At 36.7% G+C, this 19,737-nt stretch overlaps 1 protein-coding gene and 1 long non-coding RNA gene across 2 annotated transcripts; one reads left to right on the forward strand and one right to left on the reverse strand.

Annotated features, from left to right (window-relative positions):
- The first annotated feature begins 7,614 nt into the window (after positions 1 to 7,614).
- LOC124398456 lies at positions 7,615 to 18,088 on the forward strand. The gene is made up of 3 exons (XR_006928061.1): positions 7,615 to 7,771; positions 14,330 to 14,460; positions 17,507 to 18,088. It is a non-coding gene; the product is annotated as an uncharacterized LOC124398456 (long non-coding RNA).
- Positions 8,674 to 19,527, reverse strand: LOC124398455 (EGF-containing fibulin-like extracellular matrix protein 2). The gene is made up of 11 exons (XM_046868679.1): positions 19,378 to 19,527; positions 17,011 to 17,182; positions 14,715 to 14,763; positions 14,322 to 14,534; positions 13,611 to 13,733; positions 13,400 to 13,516; positions 12,816 to 12,935; positions 11,392 to 11,511; positions 11,079 to 11,205; positions 9,850 to 10,045; positions 8,674 to 9,716 (listed from the first exon to the last, which is right to left on the reverse strand). The coding sequence occupies exons 2-11, from the start codon at positions 17,101 to 17,103 to the stop codon at positions 9,555 to 9,557; spliced, it is 1,320 nt and encodes a 439-aa protein (XP_046724635.1). The 5' UTR covers positions 17,104 to 17,182; positions 19,378 to 19,527; the 3' UTR covers positions 8,674 to 9,554.
- Positions 19,528 to 19,737: the final 210 nt, after the last annotated feature.

Here is a 19,737-nt window from a genome sequence, read left to right on the forward strand (position 1 = left end):
TGTCTACCCATCACTGCACACACACACACACACACACACACACACACACACACACACACACACACACACACAAATACACACACACAAAGAGAGAGAGAGGGAGAGAGAGAGAGAGAGAGAGAGTGAGAGAGAGAGAGAGAGAGAGTGAGAGAGAGAGAGAGAGAGAGAGAGAGAGAGAGAGAGAGAGAGAGAGAGAGAGAGAGAGAGAGAGAGAGAGAGAGAGAGAGTATACTACAATAAACAATAAACTACAATAAACTATGAGTTCATTATTGGATCACACATCGACAATATGATTAGCTGAATTTATTTAGCTTCTAAAAAAATAACAAAGGTCATAATAGAAGCGTTTTTACAGCCAAGCGGCACATTTACAGAAATCAGAGATCAAAAGCCTCTTTATTATTACAAATGGCAGGATTTTAACATACAGAGCTCAAATTTATTGTTCGTTTAATTGATGTTCTAAATTAAAGGGTCCAATCTTAGAGCATTACTACAGAATAAGTTTAGGCAGATGTGAGACTACTTTCTCTGCTGTCCATTGAATCTCTTAAGCCCTGCTGCTGAACTTTATACCAATGAATGTGTGACATGAATTCAAACATTTTCTTATATAACCAAGCACATGAGGGACATGCACACACAAAATGAAGGACACTGTTTTCATATCTTCCTATCTTTTGTGTTCCTGTATATTTTTAAATCAAGAGAATCAAGGTCCTCTGCTTCGTTTCTTAAAGGAAAGATAATTTCTGTTGCTTGGCAACTCTCCCACTCAAATGCTAAGATAACACAACATGGACAATGTTGTTGAACCTGATGGTCTTCTACTTCCTTTTCCCTGGCTGGATACAATAGATTTTTTTTATGTTTCAATAAATTCCATTTGCACAGGCTGAGGCATTATTGTCTGTAGTATAAACATCCCATAACTGGAGCTCAGATCTTGTCAGAAGGTGTTGATTAAAGTTCTGTAACTACATGTATGACAGTATTATTGGCTGGATATAAATCACTGGTTTATATTAATACATTTTAATGTATTTTTGTTTCTATAATAACAACACATTAGAATCAGACAATTTTGTCAGTAAAATTTTTTTGTACAGGAGGCTTGAGGAAACATACATTTTTGGAGGGGCTGACAAGAGAATATCTCTATTATGATAAATGGTTGCAAGTAGACAATTATTTTGGGTGTTTCACAACATTATATTGAGTTATTTTTTAATCATTTAAAAAAATAAATTTCCCAAATAAAGAACAAAAGCGTGAGGCATGATGCAATCTTGATGGCAAGAGCAACAACATGTCTCAATTGCTTTAATTTAATTTTACTTTGTCATCTTTCTTTTTTTTTTACTTACATAATATAATACATAATTACATAATAAAACATAATATGTTATATATGATATTGCTTTTATATGAAACTTGGCACCATCACTTTACCAACTTTAGACAAACAGACTGTGGACTAGGGTCAGCTGTGGTGGCACTGTGTGACACTTCATCACTTCCATGAGCTGTACTGTCTGCTCTCAGTATGCTGCTTGGTGTGAGATGAGCTGTTCTCTCGAGTCTTTTAACAACTGCATGTAAGTGTGAAAGAGAAAGTCCACCAAAGAAATATGTGTCTCTATACACAAGTTGTGAGAGTACATGTGTGTTGAGCATGTGCTCGATGATCGTCTATATGTGTTTATGTACATGAGTGCGTGTAAAGTTTAAAACACACACAGAAAAAAACAACAATCAATGATTAGTTGAGCAGAACGAACGCCTCCACATTTCCCTCCTCCCTACATCCTTCTGTTCACAAAGCTTGTGCAGCCTGCAACCTTGTGCATGTTCCTTCTTTTCTCTTTCTCTCTCTCTTTTCTTGGTGGTGCAGGTTTATTTTTAGTATTCAGCACAAGGACCTCTTTGAATTCACCCATTTTTATATAAAAAAAACCTATCTAAATAAAGAATCTAAGATCAGAGAGAGCAGCATCTGCAGAGTGCAACTCTTCACTTAAGAGCAAATCCAACTAAGCAATTTGATGCATTCATGCAACATCAAATTATTATTGGTATGCGTTTTGAGCTACTAGGTATAGTCTCTGACATTTCTTTGTCTAAAGTTGATGTCATTCTCTATTATATAACTTTATTTTTTTGTATATTTGTCATCTGATCTTTTTGTGTATTTCTTAGCCGCCATAATTACAACTAATAATGTTTTTGTTCGCCATTTCCCTTCCTGTAATTTTGGTTATTACTGATTATGTTTGACCCCACTCACAATAATGACTATGCAATGATAAATGGAAAATGAGAATGCTGGGAGCCAGAAAAGGGTATAAAGGTGAGGTCATATGCAGAAATTCTGACAAATTACATTATATTACCACTAGGCCTTGAGATTCTAGAAGAAAACTTTTCTGGCTCCTCAAAGGACTTGGCCCTTGGGGAGAATGAGTCATTGAGACCTTCCACCCTGACCCCCGAGCTCCCACCTGAAGCTTTTTGTGTTTTTTTACGTGGGTGGCGTGGCCATCTGCTGAAAATGGCGGTGGGTGAGCTTCCTTAGCTGCTGACTGATGCAGGCTCCCAGAATATGAATAACATCTATAAGACATCATCTGTGCATTTCATGTCCACCATTTTGTCCACTAAAGCTGCATGACTTTATTGCATATGATATATATGATACATATAATGTAGATGAAGTGGCATCTCCTATCAGTCACAGTGACACTAGCCAATCACAAACGCTCTATGAATTGTCAGGCTTCATGTATGCAGAAGAGGGTGGCAGGTGAAAGCAAAATTTGGCAGGATTTGGCAAAACCAAACTGGAAAGAAAATAAAATATAAAATTTACTATATGATTTTACATATATGAGATTATAGAAAAATATAAGTGCAGTGTTCGAATATGTAAAAGATAGAATTCTTTTTACTGAAATGTAATGGGTAAAAGTCAAAAGCATGTGAACACTTGATTTGAAACCAATTATTATTAAAAGGTCAAATTACATTATGTATTCCAGCATAAAATCTGTCTTTTTCTCCTTTCCACTCAGTCCGTAATTGTCATTTGTTTCTGGAGGGAACATTTGATGCTTGACTATGCGACCATGGCAACAGAACTGCAGTATCTTAGTAACAAAATATGTTCATTGTGAGAGACTGGAGGAGAGATTGTTTTAATAGCACAGCAGGGATGCTATCCTGAAATTTAAGTAGTACTGAACCTTTTTAAATAAGGAACAGAATGTAGCAAAGTAGTGATAGGGTTAAAAGAAAGAAATGTGCTGATTAAACCCTACTTTTTAGGGTTCAAGACTGAAGCATGTGTTTCAGGACAAGCACATCACAGAGCATATTCACTTCACTTTTAATAGTCTGCTTTAAACAGGATCTTGACAATTTCTCTATTAAATGTGTGGTTTTAAACTCTATTCTTTTGATTGTGGATTGAATATGTATTGCTGTATACTTATAATTTTTAAAGAAAGAAAAAAAGAATCTGCACAAGTTTGATGAGGTTGATGAATGATAATAATAATGATTCATCGAAAAGGTGATTTTTTTTCAGCAAAAGCCATAAAAAATAAAATGATACCACATCTGCTAAAAAAATAATTTGGTATCTGGCAAAATCTGGTAATGAGAGAAGGACACAAGCACTCCAAAGAGAATTTGATTGAATACAACTTTGGTAACCAAACCCTGAAGCAATATCACCAGGAGCTGGAGTAATATTTAATACAAACTACAAGGGTCATGCAATCACCCAATCAGCCAATTATGTGGCAGAATCACAGAGCTAAACATTCTGCACATACAGGTTAAGAGCTTTAGTTAATGTAAAATGTGATCTCTGTGACTGGGTCATGGTTGTTTTGTATTTTAGAAACTGTTGATTTTTCAATTACAGCAGTCTTTACACAGGATGGGGTGAAAGACAAAAAACATTAAATGAAAAATGATTTTGTCCAAATTTATACGCCATACTCATTAGAGTTTAAATAGTATCTAGTACAAAATAAGTCAAGTTTGTCAGGGCTAAGGGGCGTAAAGACAACTTATGTCAATTTTGGACTTTATAAATAAACCTAATCTGACCATCCCAGCCTTTCTGTATACAATAGAGTGGTACTCTGCCATGCTGCCAGTTCCAGAAATAGGATCAAGTAAGTATGTCATTTTACTCAGCAAATTCAAAAGGAAGTTATTTGGAAGGGGCGAAGTGACACCATTCACAATTACTCAACTACATGACAGCCTTTTCTTCAGCCACCATGTAATCACTGCAGTCACTGGTAGAGATTTGTTCATCATTCACTGCTGTTAGAGGGTGTTCATTGATGATGTTTTAAAAGCCTGACAACGATGCACTCTATGAGCGGGTGGAGAGGAAATTACTGTGTCTCTGACCTGGCCTTTGTATTTGCACAAAAATAGCAAGTAATACCCTTGTTTTATTATTCCAGATACCATTTTTAATGTTTTACATCTAAAAATATGGAATCACGAGTGACATTTTTGCAATTCGTGCCGTTTGTTTGTTTTCTTCCTAGTTGTTGTTTTCAAATCATAAATAATGACAAGTGCTTATGTAATTACTATTACATTAAAACAAACCAGCTAATGACGTAGTGTGATGAGTATATTGAATTATGGATTCTCCTTTTGCAGAGTTTAGTTAACCATTTTGATTTAAGCTAATAAAACTCAATAAAAAAAATATCCAGTAAGCAAGCAAAGATGCTGAAAATGACAGACCTCAATCAAAAATATAAAAAAGGGCAGCCAAGGAGAGAAAGGAGAAGGTCTAAAGGTTTGTTTTACTCTGAAAGTCACATGTCCGCTACCTCCCACATTCTTCCATCTGCTGCTCTACCCACAAGGCCTCTGTTGTGCCAGTACCAGCCATGAGTGAGGTCATCTAATTCAATGCTGGAGATTATAACTACTACTACTACATTTATGTTTGTAGTGTATAAGAGTGTGTGGTTCTTTGGGCTAATTTATCAGGTGCAGCAGAGGAAACACCTTAATGACACTGTAGAGTTGAGAAAAATTAAGCCAAACAAAAATGTCCACTTAACTGCAGCCTTTGAATCAGGTGATTTGAAGGGAAAGGATGATAAACCTACACTGGAATAGCAGCTGTACACAAGAATAGTTCACACAAGAATACTGCTGTGTTTGATGCGCACATTTATGGTGTGCTGCGCTATGCCTTCACCACCCAAATAACATCAGTGATAGTGTCAAAGTAGTCCCTTTCAAATAACAAACTTTTTCCACCAATAAATAGCCTACAAAGTATATTTACAATATATTATAAGCTGTATATAACAAAGATTGTACTGTATATAGTAAGAAATTATTGATATTTGTTTGATTGTATTTCAAGTTATTTTGTATCACTACTTAAAAACATTAAAACCTTAAATTAGATACTTGATTTGTATTAGATTGTTTTTTATAATAGCAGGTCTATCAGTGGATGTACCCTTCAGGGAAGGAGTTATATTTTAGAACATAGCTTTTGGGATTTGTATGCATTCAGATCCTAAAAACCAGGCAAAAGTTAGCCAAATTCCAAAAGTGTTCCTTCCCAAATTATTTCTTCATAGACCTGGATTTGTGCATATTTGTAGTGTCATGTGGGAATATCCAAAAAGCTACAGGATACAACTACACAATTGTATAATTGTATGTGGCCACCATTTGGGGAAGGCTCATGTATGAGTGTGATGGTCTGGTATCCACACACTTTTGGCCAAAAACAGTATATCATCTTTTCTGCAACACCGATTACTGAACTTAGCATTGTGGGTGCTCAAATCCAACAATAAAATGTTATTCCATTTAATAAAAGAAAATTAAATGATCAGAGATCTGGAAAAAGTAAAAGTTTACAGTGTCAAAGCTTTGTAATAGTGTCAGTGACAATTTCTGCCAATCAAATTCCTTCAGCACAGTGACTTTTGCTTTGGATTCTTAGTAACATGACAATCTAACTATGGTTGATGAGAAAACAACTGTCTATATTTAAAATGACCAAAGTAATCATTGGAACTTGTTTGGCAGAATTCCAATGAGAGAGAAGGTTAAACAAAATTTTATTAAACATTACATTTATAAAAAGATAGATGATGTGTCCCTCATTTATAACGTAACAAACCATATGTAACCATATATAAGATTTGACCATATATGTAACCATATATAAGATATAGAGATTTTAGAATCTGCTATTTCAAGAATGCAAACTACATGCAAGATTATAATTATTCTTTAAGTTTATCAGTTTACGTAGAATAAACTTTCTTTCGGCTTCTCCCGTTAGGGGTCGCCACAGCGGATCCTCCGCACGTTTGATTTGGCACATGTTTTACGCTGGATGCCCTTCCTAACGCAACCCTCCCCAATTTATCCGGGCTTGGGACCGGCACTGAGAGTGGCTGGGGTTGGTTCCCTGACCGAATCGAACCCGGTCGCAGCGCTGCATCTTAACCAGTTTACGTAGAATAATTATCTTAAAATGGATCTGGAAATAAATTGTTAGGAATTAAATGAATAGTTTGGAATGAAATTATATCTTAAAAGCATGTAATTATTTTTTAAAGATGGCTTGCAGTTTGTTGAAAACAGTTTCAGTTTTAACTCAATTCTTAAATCCCTATTATTGTTTTTGCGTTCCACATATGCTAAAATGGTAAACAATTCCAGTGTACTTGCACATGGAGAAAAGATTTTGGGTGGATATTCCACTAATGATAACATTATGGCAAAGTACTGATCTTTTAGCAAACTCACCATGTTTCCCTTTACAGTGCTTGGATTATCTCCCAATTCTCTTGTTATCTCTCAGAAAATGAGTCTCACACTTATGTTCCACAGCTTGTGTTTGTGTTACACTGTCACCCTGTGGAGGCTGCTGATTAATGCAATCAAGGTATTTATAACCAAGGCATCTTGGGTGTATTATATACACCCAAGATGCACACATACATAACTGTTGCACAAACATCTAGCAATATGGGTTGCTCAATTAGCATTTTTAGGTCATGTTCCACTTTAAAAACCAGTTTTTTAATCCTTAATCAAAATTGAAAAATGGTCACTGCAAATGGTCACAGTACCCCCATCAAATTCAGGATTCCGATTAGCCCGAAAGTTTTGTAACAGAATGACTCTGATTTTGTGCCACAGTTAGTTTTGTAAAGTTCTGTGTTTTGTGTTGCTTTTTTTTTTTTTTTTTTTGACACTGTTAGAACATAGTAATGATTAACTCAACAGATTTGAATGGTTAAACCAAACCCAAGTGTATTGATAAACAGAAACTTGCAAATATATGTGTATGCAGTCCATGAAACATAAGTCTGTTTAAATTTTACATATTCTGCACAACAGAAAACCATGCACTCTATTATTGGGACATCTCAAGTTCCCCTTCAGGATCTCAAGCTGCTTCAACAACGCTTTGAGAACACTTCTGTCTAACCATGCTCTGAACCACATGTGTAATCTGCCCAATGGAACTGCGTGACATCACCGGCGGTGTGACGTAGCGACCAGGAAGCTATGAAAGCACGTACGGTGGAAACAGCGTTGTTGAGAAAGCGCTCTGTGTGTCTGTTTTTCTTTCTCACAATGGGGGCACAGTTGAGTTGAGCCTCTGACCAGAAGAAGCTTAATTTAGTGTTTGTTTGTCAACAGAATTGCCCTGAGAAGGAAGTCGGCCAGCTGTTCGTCTTCTACGGTACGTAGATCCTCAGCAGGTGGATTGTGGATGCAACGCTGCGGGCTGGTCCACAACTCTGACCATCGTCAGGTCTTACAGCCTTGACATTGGCACCACTCCTGGCCCCTCAGTCCTTTGACCTAGCTGTGCCCATCCACATTAGGCAGGGATTTGGCAATGTTGTACTCTTGTTCCCAAAGTGTTGTTGCTTGAGATGGAAACCTCTCTAGGTTATGTATGAAACCACACTCCCTGCGAATGCTTCCTTCACTCTCCAGAAGTTAGTGATGTCTCTCCTGCATCTGCTTTTATAGCTTCCTGATCGCTATGTCACCCCGCAGGTGACACCATGCGGTTCCATTGGACAGATAATACACGTCGTTCAGAGGATGGTCACGCAGAGGTGTTCCCAAAGCGTTGTTGAAGCAGCGTATCATTTCCTCTGGGAACCTGGGTTACATACATAACCTAAAGACGTTCCAAATGCGTAAGAGATTTCAAGTTGTGCTGTGATGCAGCATGAAGCAAATTTTTAAAGGATGTGCTGACAAGCTTTGTGTTTCTCAGCCTTCACCCTCCCTGGTTGATAGCTGTCATGGTTATAAAGGCAGTCAGTTAGGGGTGGGAATTGGCAATTTACCAAACTGAGAATAAATTTGGTTTAAAAAATTTGATTTATTTGTTCAGCATCTTCTAATGAGAGTTTGTATGCAGGCACTTATTTTACTTTTTCTATTATCTAATGACAACCTTTTTCTTGCTGAACATGCCATAAATGATTAATAGAACCATTTCAGAGAAAAAGGAAAATATAGAAAGTTATTAATGGCTTAGTAGTTAATGCTTTGAGATCGGTACACTTTAACTGCTCAGCTACAGATTATTGGTAAAATATACAAAAAATATGGAAAAACACAGACTAGCACCAGGTGACACTTTATTTCCATTAAAACACATATGTGTTACAACTATATGTTTTGATTTAACCAAATATTTCAACAAATAGAATATTATTTTACATAAACCGCTCTGGAATGATCTTGTTCAGATAATGATAGTTTCAATTATCAAAAATTAGACCCCATATAGGCTTTTATGTGTGATCATTAGTCAAAACCAAAGTGTTTCTTTGGTTTAATGTACCTGGTTATTTTAAATATTTGTTCCATATAAAAAAAACCTGAAAAGTAAAAAGAATAAAAAAAAACTCAGGGAGATAATTTAATACTAAATAGACTCATTCTGAATGAGTCCATGTAAAAGAGTAAATTAGAGTTTGTGTATGTATGTATGTATGTGTGTGTGTGTGTGTGTGTGTGTGTGTGTGTGTGTGTGTGTATACTGTATGTGCGAATTTATGGTGAGAAAGTGAGAGAACTAAGTGAACCTATGAGTTTCCTGAATAATTAGTGGGTAAAAAATCATTTCATAGACAATTGTGCCAATTTTACTTTGATGTGTCCGTGTTTATTTTATATGAAGGTCCTTTTAAATTCAATGAATCTTATGTAAAGATATTTGACTATTTCCTCAAAAATGTAAAAAAAAAAAATGTAAGTCTAAATATTGTATTAATTTTAGTAAACTCTCCATATTTAAACAGTCAAAAAGGACATGGCATTTATGTGCTATTTCTGTATCTACAAAAAAAAACCCATGTATTATGACCCTGTTAAAATCCTGAAAGCAAAATTTTATTTTGGTAAGATATTAAGAAAATGTTATGCAGACCTCCTTCAATAGTGTTTTATCTATCCCACCCACCTAGATAAACCATTTCATCCTTGGTTTCTTTTCTTTTCTAAAAAGCATAAGGTCCAACATAGATAGACAGGCGGAGGGTTGAGCTGCTCTGGTAGCTCATCACGGGATTGACAGACACCATCTCCAGATCAAGGGAATACTCTTTGGGTCCAGTGACTTCCCGAGCCAGAACCAACATGGCACTGACGTTATTGATTTGCTAAAAAATGCAGAGGAAAATCACTTCAGACAATAATGCACCGATTTGCCCACATGATCTTTGAAAGTGTAAAATGTAAACTGTGCAAACAATTTTTTTAGTAATGATTTGAAAAAATGTAATCGTCTCTTACTCGGATGTAAAAGTCTCCCCTATCATCCCCAGACCGGATGTGGAAAGTGTTGTAGGCTCCAGGGTAGACACTAGTGGCCTGGATTTGGAATATATCAGATGGCACAGAGCGTTCAGAGGTAATGCTCATGTAGCGATGTACGATGGAGAAAGGCAGGTTACGGCATTCTGGTTTCGAAGTTGGACACACGCATCGACTAGAGAGTTTGAAAAAGAAGCAAGATAGAGTCTGAGTGAGAGTGGGAGAGAATGTTAGGAACAGATTGGGTGCTAAAAACTTGTCTTCTAACCCTGTTGGCACTAATGCTTCCTGTCTGGCCTCTGTGAAATAAAGAAATACTCCAGGGCCTTTCAACCTAAGCTTTATCCATCATATCTGTTAAATAGGTGCTTCCCATAGGTTTTGAGAAAAGAACAGAAATTTCGTTTAGTCAGAATTCACTTATATTGGAAATTTGCTGGCCGTTTTTAGTCAATATTTAAAATAACTAAGTACATAATGAGAATTCAATAAAAGCTTTAGGCAGATGTCAAGATAGATGTACGAGTCATGTCATAGCTTTTCTTAATAGTTTTGTCATTTTCATACACTGAAAAAAATTTCAACCCACACTACTACATTGGAAATTCCTAAGCTCAAAAGGCTTCCCTTAACAAAGAACAACACACATCTAGGGGCTCCTGAGTGACACATCAGTTTGCCCTACTATAAGGACATCCTGGCAATGAATCCCAGCAAAGCCACAACCATACATAGAAACTAGGGATGCAAACTGGGTAGGAGAGAAGGCATATGCTGTCTTCCCTGTCAGCTGTAACAGTACTGTGTGTTTGTGAGATCGTGTATGCCTTCTTCAATGTGCGTTTCACTGCCCTGTGACGCAGCATGAGTAGGAGTTTGCAAAGATGTGGTTGATTTGCTTCATGTGTCTTGGAGGAAGCACTTGTTAGCCTTTACCCTGGGTGGTGGTGTCATACCTTTAGGAAGAGCTGGCTGGTAGGTGGGATTTGGCAGGTGACCAGATTGGGGTGAAAATGCAAAAAAATCCCCACATGCATATGTAAAATTTACAGATTCGTAGACTTCCATTATTATTCTTGCTAATTGATATTTAAGTGAATAAATTTTCTGTTCTTTTCTCAGTACAGGAGAATGTGTCAAAAATTTCAACAAGGTAAATCATATGCAGGCTATGCAGGCATATAGATAGATATGTGTGTGTCGATTACTTCTCTGAAACATGGATGTAGGGATCCTGGCAGCGATTGGAGTCAACACAATGGTATCCACCATGGATATTCACACAGCTCTGTCCCTCTGCACACTGATGGGAACCTGACTCACACTCATTCACATCTACACACAGACAGGAACATCATGAATAAAATACAACAATGTGAATGGCAGATTTTAAGAATATAGAAAGTAGGATTTTTTCCCTTATGAGTCACTGCTTCTGCCAACCTAATACGCTTCCACTGCTATTATGAGAAATGGTGATGATGTTTGAGGTGCAGTAGGTGTGAGTAAGTAAAGCTTTACCTTGGCAGAGGCGTGAGCCGAGGAGTTGATATCCTTGAGGACACACACAGGAGAAACGGCCTGGTTCGTTTACACACTGGAACTGACACAAGTAACTGGAGTAGCTGCACTCATCTATGTCTTTGGACAGAGAAAGTTTGGCAAAGAATGTTAGGATTGACAAAAAAATTGAGCAGAAACCTTGTGAAAAAAACAGAACAAAACATATTACAATAACTCATATGATGTGATTACAAATTATATACCAGTGGTGGGTGATCAGGGCCAGCAAAGCCTTCTCTGCCAGCCTAAATACTATCAGAAGCACTGACCTATATTTACAACCTAAATTCCTATATTTGTTCCATGGAATTGTATTAATTTATTCCCAACAGTTTATTCTCTTTATTTCTGGCGTTTCTCTTGGCTGCACTGCTTCCAGTATGTGTATGTGGATTTCAGATTTCAACCATGTCGATCTAATCTGCCCAGGGCCTTCAAAGTCTGTACTGCTGGCCTTTTTACCCTAGTCTCTATTATCAATGGGTCTGTTTCTTTAACCAGTCAGATTTCATATTTGCCTCACAGGGACTGCTAGCTAGCTATATTGCATTTTTGTAAAGTATTGATGGTTTCTATAATTGCGACAGGATAGTGGTGTTATTAGAAGGTGGATTAAGTTGGGTAAGTCCTCACTGAAGACGCAGGTACCATGCATGGCCTGCCACTGTTATATACTAATAAACTATTAGCATTTTTGTACAAATGGAAACCAGAGAGCATTTGTGTACCAAATTCAATGTAAAAAATCACAAGGTCTTTAAAACATTTATTTATATGTGTAATAAAAATTGAATTGAGCTACAAATACCTTCTGAAAAGTATTCTTTTTATCAAAACTGAAAAGCTGTTTTTTCCATTCTTTAACAATTCAGTTCCCGGTAGTCGGTACTCACTGTAACCTTAAATTCCTATTCTTGATTAATAGGAGGGAAACCTAATATGGCTTTTACTGTTGTACCACATCTGCCTCTTCTACTACTAGGATACTACAAAACCACATGTTATGGACAGAGTCATTGAGATATTTTTCCTCATTCTGATGAGTGATGTTACCTTTAACAACGCTATTAAGATCCCTTTGCATGGTTTAATGCATTTCATTGCTGCTAGATGATTGAGTAATGAAAATGTGCCTAAAAGAGCTCTTGTGTCAAACTAGTTTATGGGATAAAATATTCTAATTGTGTCTAGAATCCAATGAACTGAAAGTGTATCTTAGCAATTTTGGACATATGCAAATGACATATTCAAGACATATTTTTTTCTGAACTGTTCAGCCCTAATATTACATTGAAATTTAAAGAATTTGTCAATAATTTCAGTAGTTAGACCTCTAATACAAGTCTAGGTCAATAAATAAGCACAGACAGTTAACCACTTACCATTGCATGTGAAGCCATCAGGGTCCAGGTCATAGCCCTGTTCACAGCGACAAAGAAATGTCCCATATGTGTTGTAGCACCTCTGCTGACATGGTGCCCCCATTTCACATTCATTTACATCTAAATAAAACACCCAAAACAGCACATAATGCTACACATACAGTAAAACATACATGGCGGAACATGGTAGCTAACAAATCATTCGGACAAAAGCATAAAATTATTCTTTCAAAACACTTAAATGTGCACAAAATTTGGTATTTTTAAGTATAAAAAGTTATATGAAGAGATTAGTACTAACTGCCCGTATTTAAACAATATTATAAATTAAGATATTTCTATGATTAAGTAATTTTTATTTTTTAAGCAATATTCTACAAAATGTATTAATTTACAATATAATATTATATTATATGCAACCATTATTTGAAGCCCAATATGAAATGTTTCAAATCTGCAAACAAATCACAGTCCTAAATGATTAGTTTTGGTTGGGCATAGTACACTAATTTTAATTTAGAAGAGCTGATTGTTTCTGACAGCTAACAGTAAAATGTGTGGTTAACATTATGTTAATCACTCACCCACACAGGAGCGGTTGTTCCCTGCCACCTGGAATCCTGGCTCACACTGGCAGGAGAAAGATCCAGGATAGTTGACACAGCGATGCTGGCAGTAGCGGTTCATGCACTCATCAATATCTAGCACAAAAAAGAACAGTTAACACACAGGCTTATACTTGCACATAGAAATGAATGAGGATGAATGAGGTCATATAAAGGTCATCTGTCTCACCAACACACTCCTGGTTTAACTTTCTGTAGCCATCAGGACACTGGCAGGTGTATGTCCCAAGAGTGTTAACGCAGTGCTGACTCGGTAGGCAGTCATGCATATCCAGTTCACACTCATCTACATCTGTGAAAAAGTATGCACTAGCATTATATAGGACATAATTGCGATTATGTAATGCATCTGTAAAAGACAAGAGACTAGGGCAGAGGTTTACCCTCCAACATGACCCTCAGCATATTGCCAAAGCAACACTGAATTGGGTCACAACCAAGAATCTGAATGTTTTTGGCTGACTGTTCACTGTATTCATTACACACAGCCTGAGCAGGTGGAATAAACAAATAATTTCTGGATCCTACTATGCAAAGCTGATAGAGACATATCCCAGAATCTAGGTTTCAGGTTGCAACATAATTATTAGTTCCTTAATAACTTATGCATATAATTGATTTCTTTATATTTACACTGTAAGCGATCCACTCAAAAGCTACACATAAGTTAGTGAATTTTAAAGCATGCAAGATATAGGGTTTAGTCAAAATACTCAGAATATCTGAATATTTTCCCTTTCCTTCTTTTTAGGTACCACAATGTAATATATTTTCATTTAGGTTAAGTCGCAAGTTTTTGATTTAAGGTGATACCACATACTTGAGTACATTGAAAAAGAATGCATACATAAAGAAAGCCACTCCTCCAACTTTGTCTTACCTATGCAGCTTTCTCCCTGGGCCTCATAACCCACAGGACAAGGGTTGAAAGCCCCACTGGACAACCCCGGAAGACCTGACTCTGACTGGCCAGAGGGTTCGGGGGCAGTGATGACAGAGGCAGAGCGAGGGAGACAAAGGTAACCACCATAGTGGTTAAAGCATTTCATCTCCCCCTGACATGGTTCTGCAATCGTCTCACACTCGTTTATGTCTAAGGACAGAGTAAAAATGGAAAAGGGATGATGAAGAGCCTGAAACATGCTGGCAATAGTGGAGACAGACAAATAAATCACAGCAAGGACAGAAAGTATGTGATCTCACCAGCTTATGCTAATCAGAGGACAAATCACTGAATCACTGTATCACATTGCTCTAATCACCTGCCACCCACCTTTACAGTGTTGTTTCTGCGCATCCCACTCATATCCATCTGTGCACTCCTGACAGAGAGAGACATACCAAGACACATTTTTACACACAACTTGAGACATACTGTATCTGCGGAGATCAACAATTTCATCAAGTTACACTGCAAAAACTTAGTCTGACTTTATAATACTAATTATAACTAATGATTCAAAGATTGATGTCAACAGATCCAAGAAATGACAGTCACATGATAGTCACACCCATATACATTTTTGGGAAAAGGACAAGGGCTTGTCAGTGTTCTCATTACAAATCATTACAAGTACTACCCAAATGTAGCAAAATGAGCTAAAATCTGCTTAAACATAAAGGGCCCTGCTGGTTCCTGCACTGAAGAACAAACTGGTGTGAATGACAAGATAGATATATAATTAGCAACCTCATATAGGTAGGTCTTTTATGGTATCTCACAAAAGTGAGTACACCCCTCACATTTCAACAACCATTTAAGTATATCTCCTCAAGGAAAAATACTATAGAAATGAAACTTGGATATATTTTATTTGTATTCTATATTTTATTCTATAATTCTCTCATACTGACCATTGTATGTTCAACACTGAACTTCTATGAGGATTTGAGAATTTGAATTGTTGCTCACTACAAAGATGGCCTAGGCTAAAAGAAGATCGGTAACACCCTGAAACTGAGTTACAGTACAGTGACCACGGTCATACAGAGGTTTTCTAAGACAGGTTTCACTTGGAACAGGCCTTGCAAGGGTCGATCAATTAAGTTCTCATGCTGTGCATCAAGTGCAGAAGCTGGCTACCAGTGCTACCAGCATTGCTTTAGAGGTTGCAGAAGTGGGAAGTCCACTTGTCAGTGCTCAGACCAAACAAGTCAGTCATCCCCGAAGGAAGCCTTTTCTGAAGCTGGCTCATAAGAAAGCCCTCAAACAGTTTGATGAAGACAACCTGTCCAAGAGCATGAATTACTGGCCATGTCCTGTGGTCTGATGAGAGTAAGATCATCTTGTTTGGCTCAGATGGTGTCCAGCATGGGTGGTGACGCCCTGTAAGAAGTACCAAGAAAATTCTGTCTTGCCTACAGTCAAGCATTGTGGTGGTAGAATCATGGGCTGCATGAGTGCTGCTGGTACTGCGGAGCTGCATTTCATTGAGGAAAACGTGGTTTCCAACATGGGACATTCTGAAGCAGAACATGATGACCTCCCTTCAAAAACTGGGCAGAACAGCAGTTTTCCAACATAATAACGACCCCAAACACACTGCCAAGATGACAACTGCTTTGCTGAGGGAGAACGTGAAGGTGATGGAGTGGCCAAGCATGTCTCCAGACCTGAACCCTATTGAGCACCTGTAGGGTATCCTTAAGTGGAAGGTGGAAAAGCGCCATGTGTCTAACATTCAGCAGCTCCATGATGTCATTATGGAGTAGCAGGAAGAGGATCCCAGCAACAACATGTGCAGCTCTGTTGAATTCCACTCCCAGTAGGATTAAGGCTAGATAATGCTAGATAACAATGATGCTCACACAAAATACTGACACTTTGGACACAGTTTTTACATGCTCACTTAGAGAGTACTCACTTTTGTTGCCAGTCAGTTTGGCAATAGCTGTATGTTCATTTATTATCAAAGGACTGCTGTACTGCTATACCAGCTGCACATTCACTACTCTAAAGTATATTCAATTTTTATTTTTATAATATTGTCCCTTGAGAACATAAAATAAAATGGTTGTTGAAATGTTATATTGAGATACCTTGAACCTTTTTTCACACATATTGGAATCATTAGACAAATTATTTTATTTTGGTCAGTTTGAATACATATATTTGAATTTATATGTAACCTTATGTTTTATCTTTTATTAAAAAAATTAACAAATTAAAATAATGTTCTATTTAGTAAATATTCAATCTCAATGAAGTCTATTTTGGTTGCAGGTTGTAAGACTAACAAATGTGGAAAAGTGCAGTTCCTGGGCAGGCACATGAATGTTGGCCAGAATCTTTCTTTTTTTTTATTTTGCTTACATGCCAAACTTTTCCTGCAATTAAGGTATTATGTACTTAATAACATCAAAACGTCTCGTCTGGCAAATTGATATCATATGAGATAACATCTCATCAGTACAATCACTGTACACAGTACAATCACTGTACACAAATTTATTCACTTAAATGTCAGTTACCTCCATTTAATTTCTTATTGATTATAAACGTTTTAAACAATATCACAGGAGACCACACTATTGAAACTGAAATATAATAAAGATCCTTTGGTTCTTACCGTGTAAGTATCAGTCTCAGCAGGTGACTGACAATTTGTCACAGACAGAAAGACCAAAATGACACACAGCAGCAAACAGCACAAGCCCTTCATAATTGCACACACTCAGGTGCAGATGAATGTAGAAGCAGATGTGTGGGCACTTTTACACGGATACCAATCAGTGAAATTTCTGAAAAAGTGCAAGAAGAGAAGAGAGAAGGAGAGGAAAAGAAAGGGACAAAAGTAGATTTTAACCAAAAAACACTAATAGTCATCTCAAATGTAACACACCTGCAGATGATGTAAATTGTTTAGACTGGAGGTGAAATAAAAATGCTTTGTGTATGCTCAGGGCATGTTAAAAACTCTTTTCAGGTTAAACACTCTAAGAGATATGAATGTGAACAAACCATTCTGTCAAATCACTTTGGAATGATATCAAATTAGATATTTAATGCATGCAAAAGTTATGTGAAAAGTAACAATGGCATTTCTCTTTGTTTTGTTTTTTTAGATATATATACTGTATATATGAGGGGGCTCAGTCTACCAGCTGCTCCTGATGTTTGTGCTGGAACACGAGTGCTGGCCAGCACTGCAAGGAAATAATCACACTGAGGCTGCTTTCCCAAAATCACAGAGTTACACAATAGTTATTCTGTACCCTGGGTTCAAAAGTTAACAGCATGGTTTTGGGGAAAAAAACAGAACTGATATTTAGAAAGGTTTCTGCTTTTGTGACTTGTTGTTCTAATACACAAGATCTTCAGATGATTTGAGAAATTGACATTTTTTGAGTGCATGATTATAATTATACAATTATATACAAAAAAGTATACATTATTGGCAGTCCAAGAACTGTGAAACATGATGGTAATGTGAATTTAACCAAGTACCAGATATTTTTAGAATAGAAATACATGTTAGAGGAAGATGCCCAAGCTAGTATTCTCTCCATGGAAGGCTTCAAGAAATATTTAATTATACAACAAATTTAACAAATATTAATCATATCAGGGAGATGATTCATGGATTAGAAATTAGTTTTTTCAATTCCCTTATTTCTGTAAAGCTGCTTATTGACGATGTATTCTATTAAAAAAGTGATATAAAAATAAAATAAAACAGAATTTAATTAACTGTGGGGGTGCCAATATTTTTTTATCAGTGTTTTGCATCAAGACAACTTCACTTCATTTAAGTTTAAAAAAATACTTCACTTTGAATGAAACAATATGAGTAGGATCAAAATCATATGCAGCTCTACTTAAGAGATCATTATAAATTAAAGTTTCGTTCTTGAAAAGTCTGTGGTTAAACATTAAGTAGAAACAGAATAGTAAAAATTTATAAATATAGCATTTCCTGCCACCAACAGGAATGTGTGTATAATTTAAAAAAAGGTATGCACATATCTAGACCTTCAGGTTCTTGTTGCGCATACTCTGCATGGACAAAAGAATATGCACACCTCAATATAAAACAATTGTCTAGGATGACTAAGTATCCTGTAGCATTATAATTTTCCTACATTGGAACTAAGGGGCCTCAACCAAACCTGTTCCAGCATGAGAATGCCATTGATCACAAAGCATGGTCCATAAAAACATAGTATGCCAATGTTGGCATGGAAGCCCTGACCTAATCCCCTCACACAAAGCTGACATCAGTGGCTAGCCTCGCTAATGCTTTTTGTGTCTGAATCTGAAGTTTCTCAGACAAGTTTAGGCTGTTACAGCAGAGAATTTCATATTAATGCCATGCGTTTAGAATAGGGTGATCAAAAAGCACATATGAGTGTCATGTTCAGATGTCCATCTACTGTTGAGCAATGGTGTATGCAGTGCATATGCATGTGGTGTCACAAACTTCATCACTTTAATGAAAGTGCAAGAATGTACCTTTGAATATTCTTGGTATCACCCAATCACAAACAATGGTACAGATTATCAACGTTTAATCTGACACAAAACAACAATGAAAAAATAATTTCTAAAATAATTTGAGCTAGCTTTCATCTTTATCTTATTATCTTCTATTGATCCTGTAATTGATTTTATTCATCACATGATCACAAAGTCTATTTAAGCCCACAATAACTATGTGACTAAAAGACAGTAAGCCTTAGATAACAACTGCAGACACTATGAGGTTCTTTGTTATCTTAGGTGATACAAATCTACATGTTGGTCTCTGAATTCAATAAAAAAATACTTTTTTTTTCTCTTAAATGCATGGCAGCAGCCATGTATTATTTCATTTTAATCTTAATTAATATTTACAAAAAAACATAATCTAGATAGCAATAGCAATGGTATACATTTTGATAATAAAAACTCAAACGAATAAAAAAGAAAAGAAATTAATTGAACACTATGCAAGTACCTTCACGTGGATCTCTCTTTAAAGTTTTTCTTTCTTCCTCTATTCCTGTGACTCTTTGGTCTGCCTCTTTCTGCTGCCTGTGACAAATAAGGTGCTTCCAGTAAGGTCTGAATAGTTCAGAGTGAGACAAGCTGGTGGACCCACTCCCAGTATGTGAGATAAAATCAACTTAAGACAGCCCACTCACTCCCCCTTTGCCACCCGTCTCCCGCCCTGTTTCTTTCTAACCCCCTAGGATTCAAATTCCTGGTCTCAGGCCCAAATTCCAAATTCATCTCTCAAGCAGTAAGAAACACAAGCAGCATGTGTTGTTGCATGTCTCCTGCCAGTATAAGAAAACAATGCACCTGGGTTCTGTCA

Source organism: Silurus meridionalis, chromosome 15 (genome assembly GCF_014805685.1).
Source record: "Silurus meridionalis isolate SWU-2019-XX chromosome 15, ASM1480568v1, whole genome shotgun sequence".
NCBI classification, from domain to species: Eukaryota; Metazoa; Chordata; class Actinopteri; order Siluriformes; family Siluridae; genus Silurus; species Silurus meridionalis.

Coding starts and splice junctions, on each gene's coding strand:
- LOC124398455 (XM_046868679.1), bottom strand. CDS start 17,103: ATGAAGGGCTTGTGCTGTTTGCTGCTGTGTGTCATTTTGGTCTTTCTG. Junction 14,535..14,714: donor GCAGAAACAACACTGTAAAG/GTGGGTGGCAGG, acceptor CTCTGTCCTTAG/ACATAAACGAGTGTGAGACG. Junction 10,046..11,078: donor TACATCCATGTTTCAGAGAA/GTAATCGACACA, acceptor CAAACTCTCTAG/TCGATGCGTGTGTCCAACTT.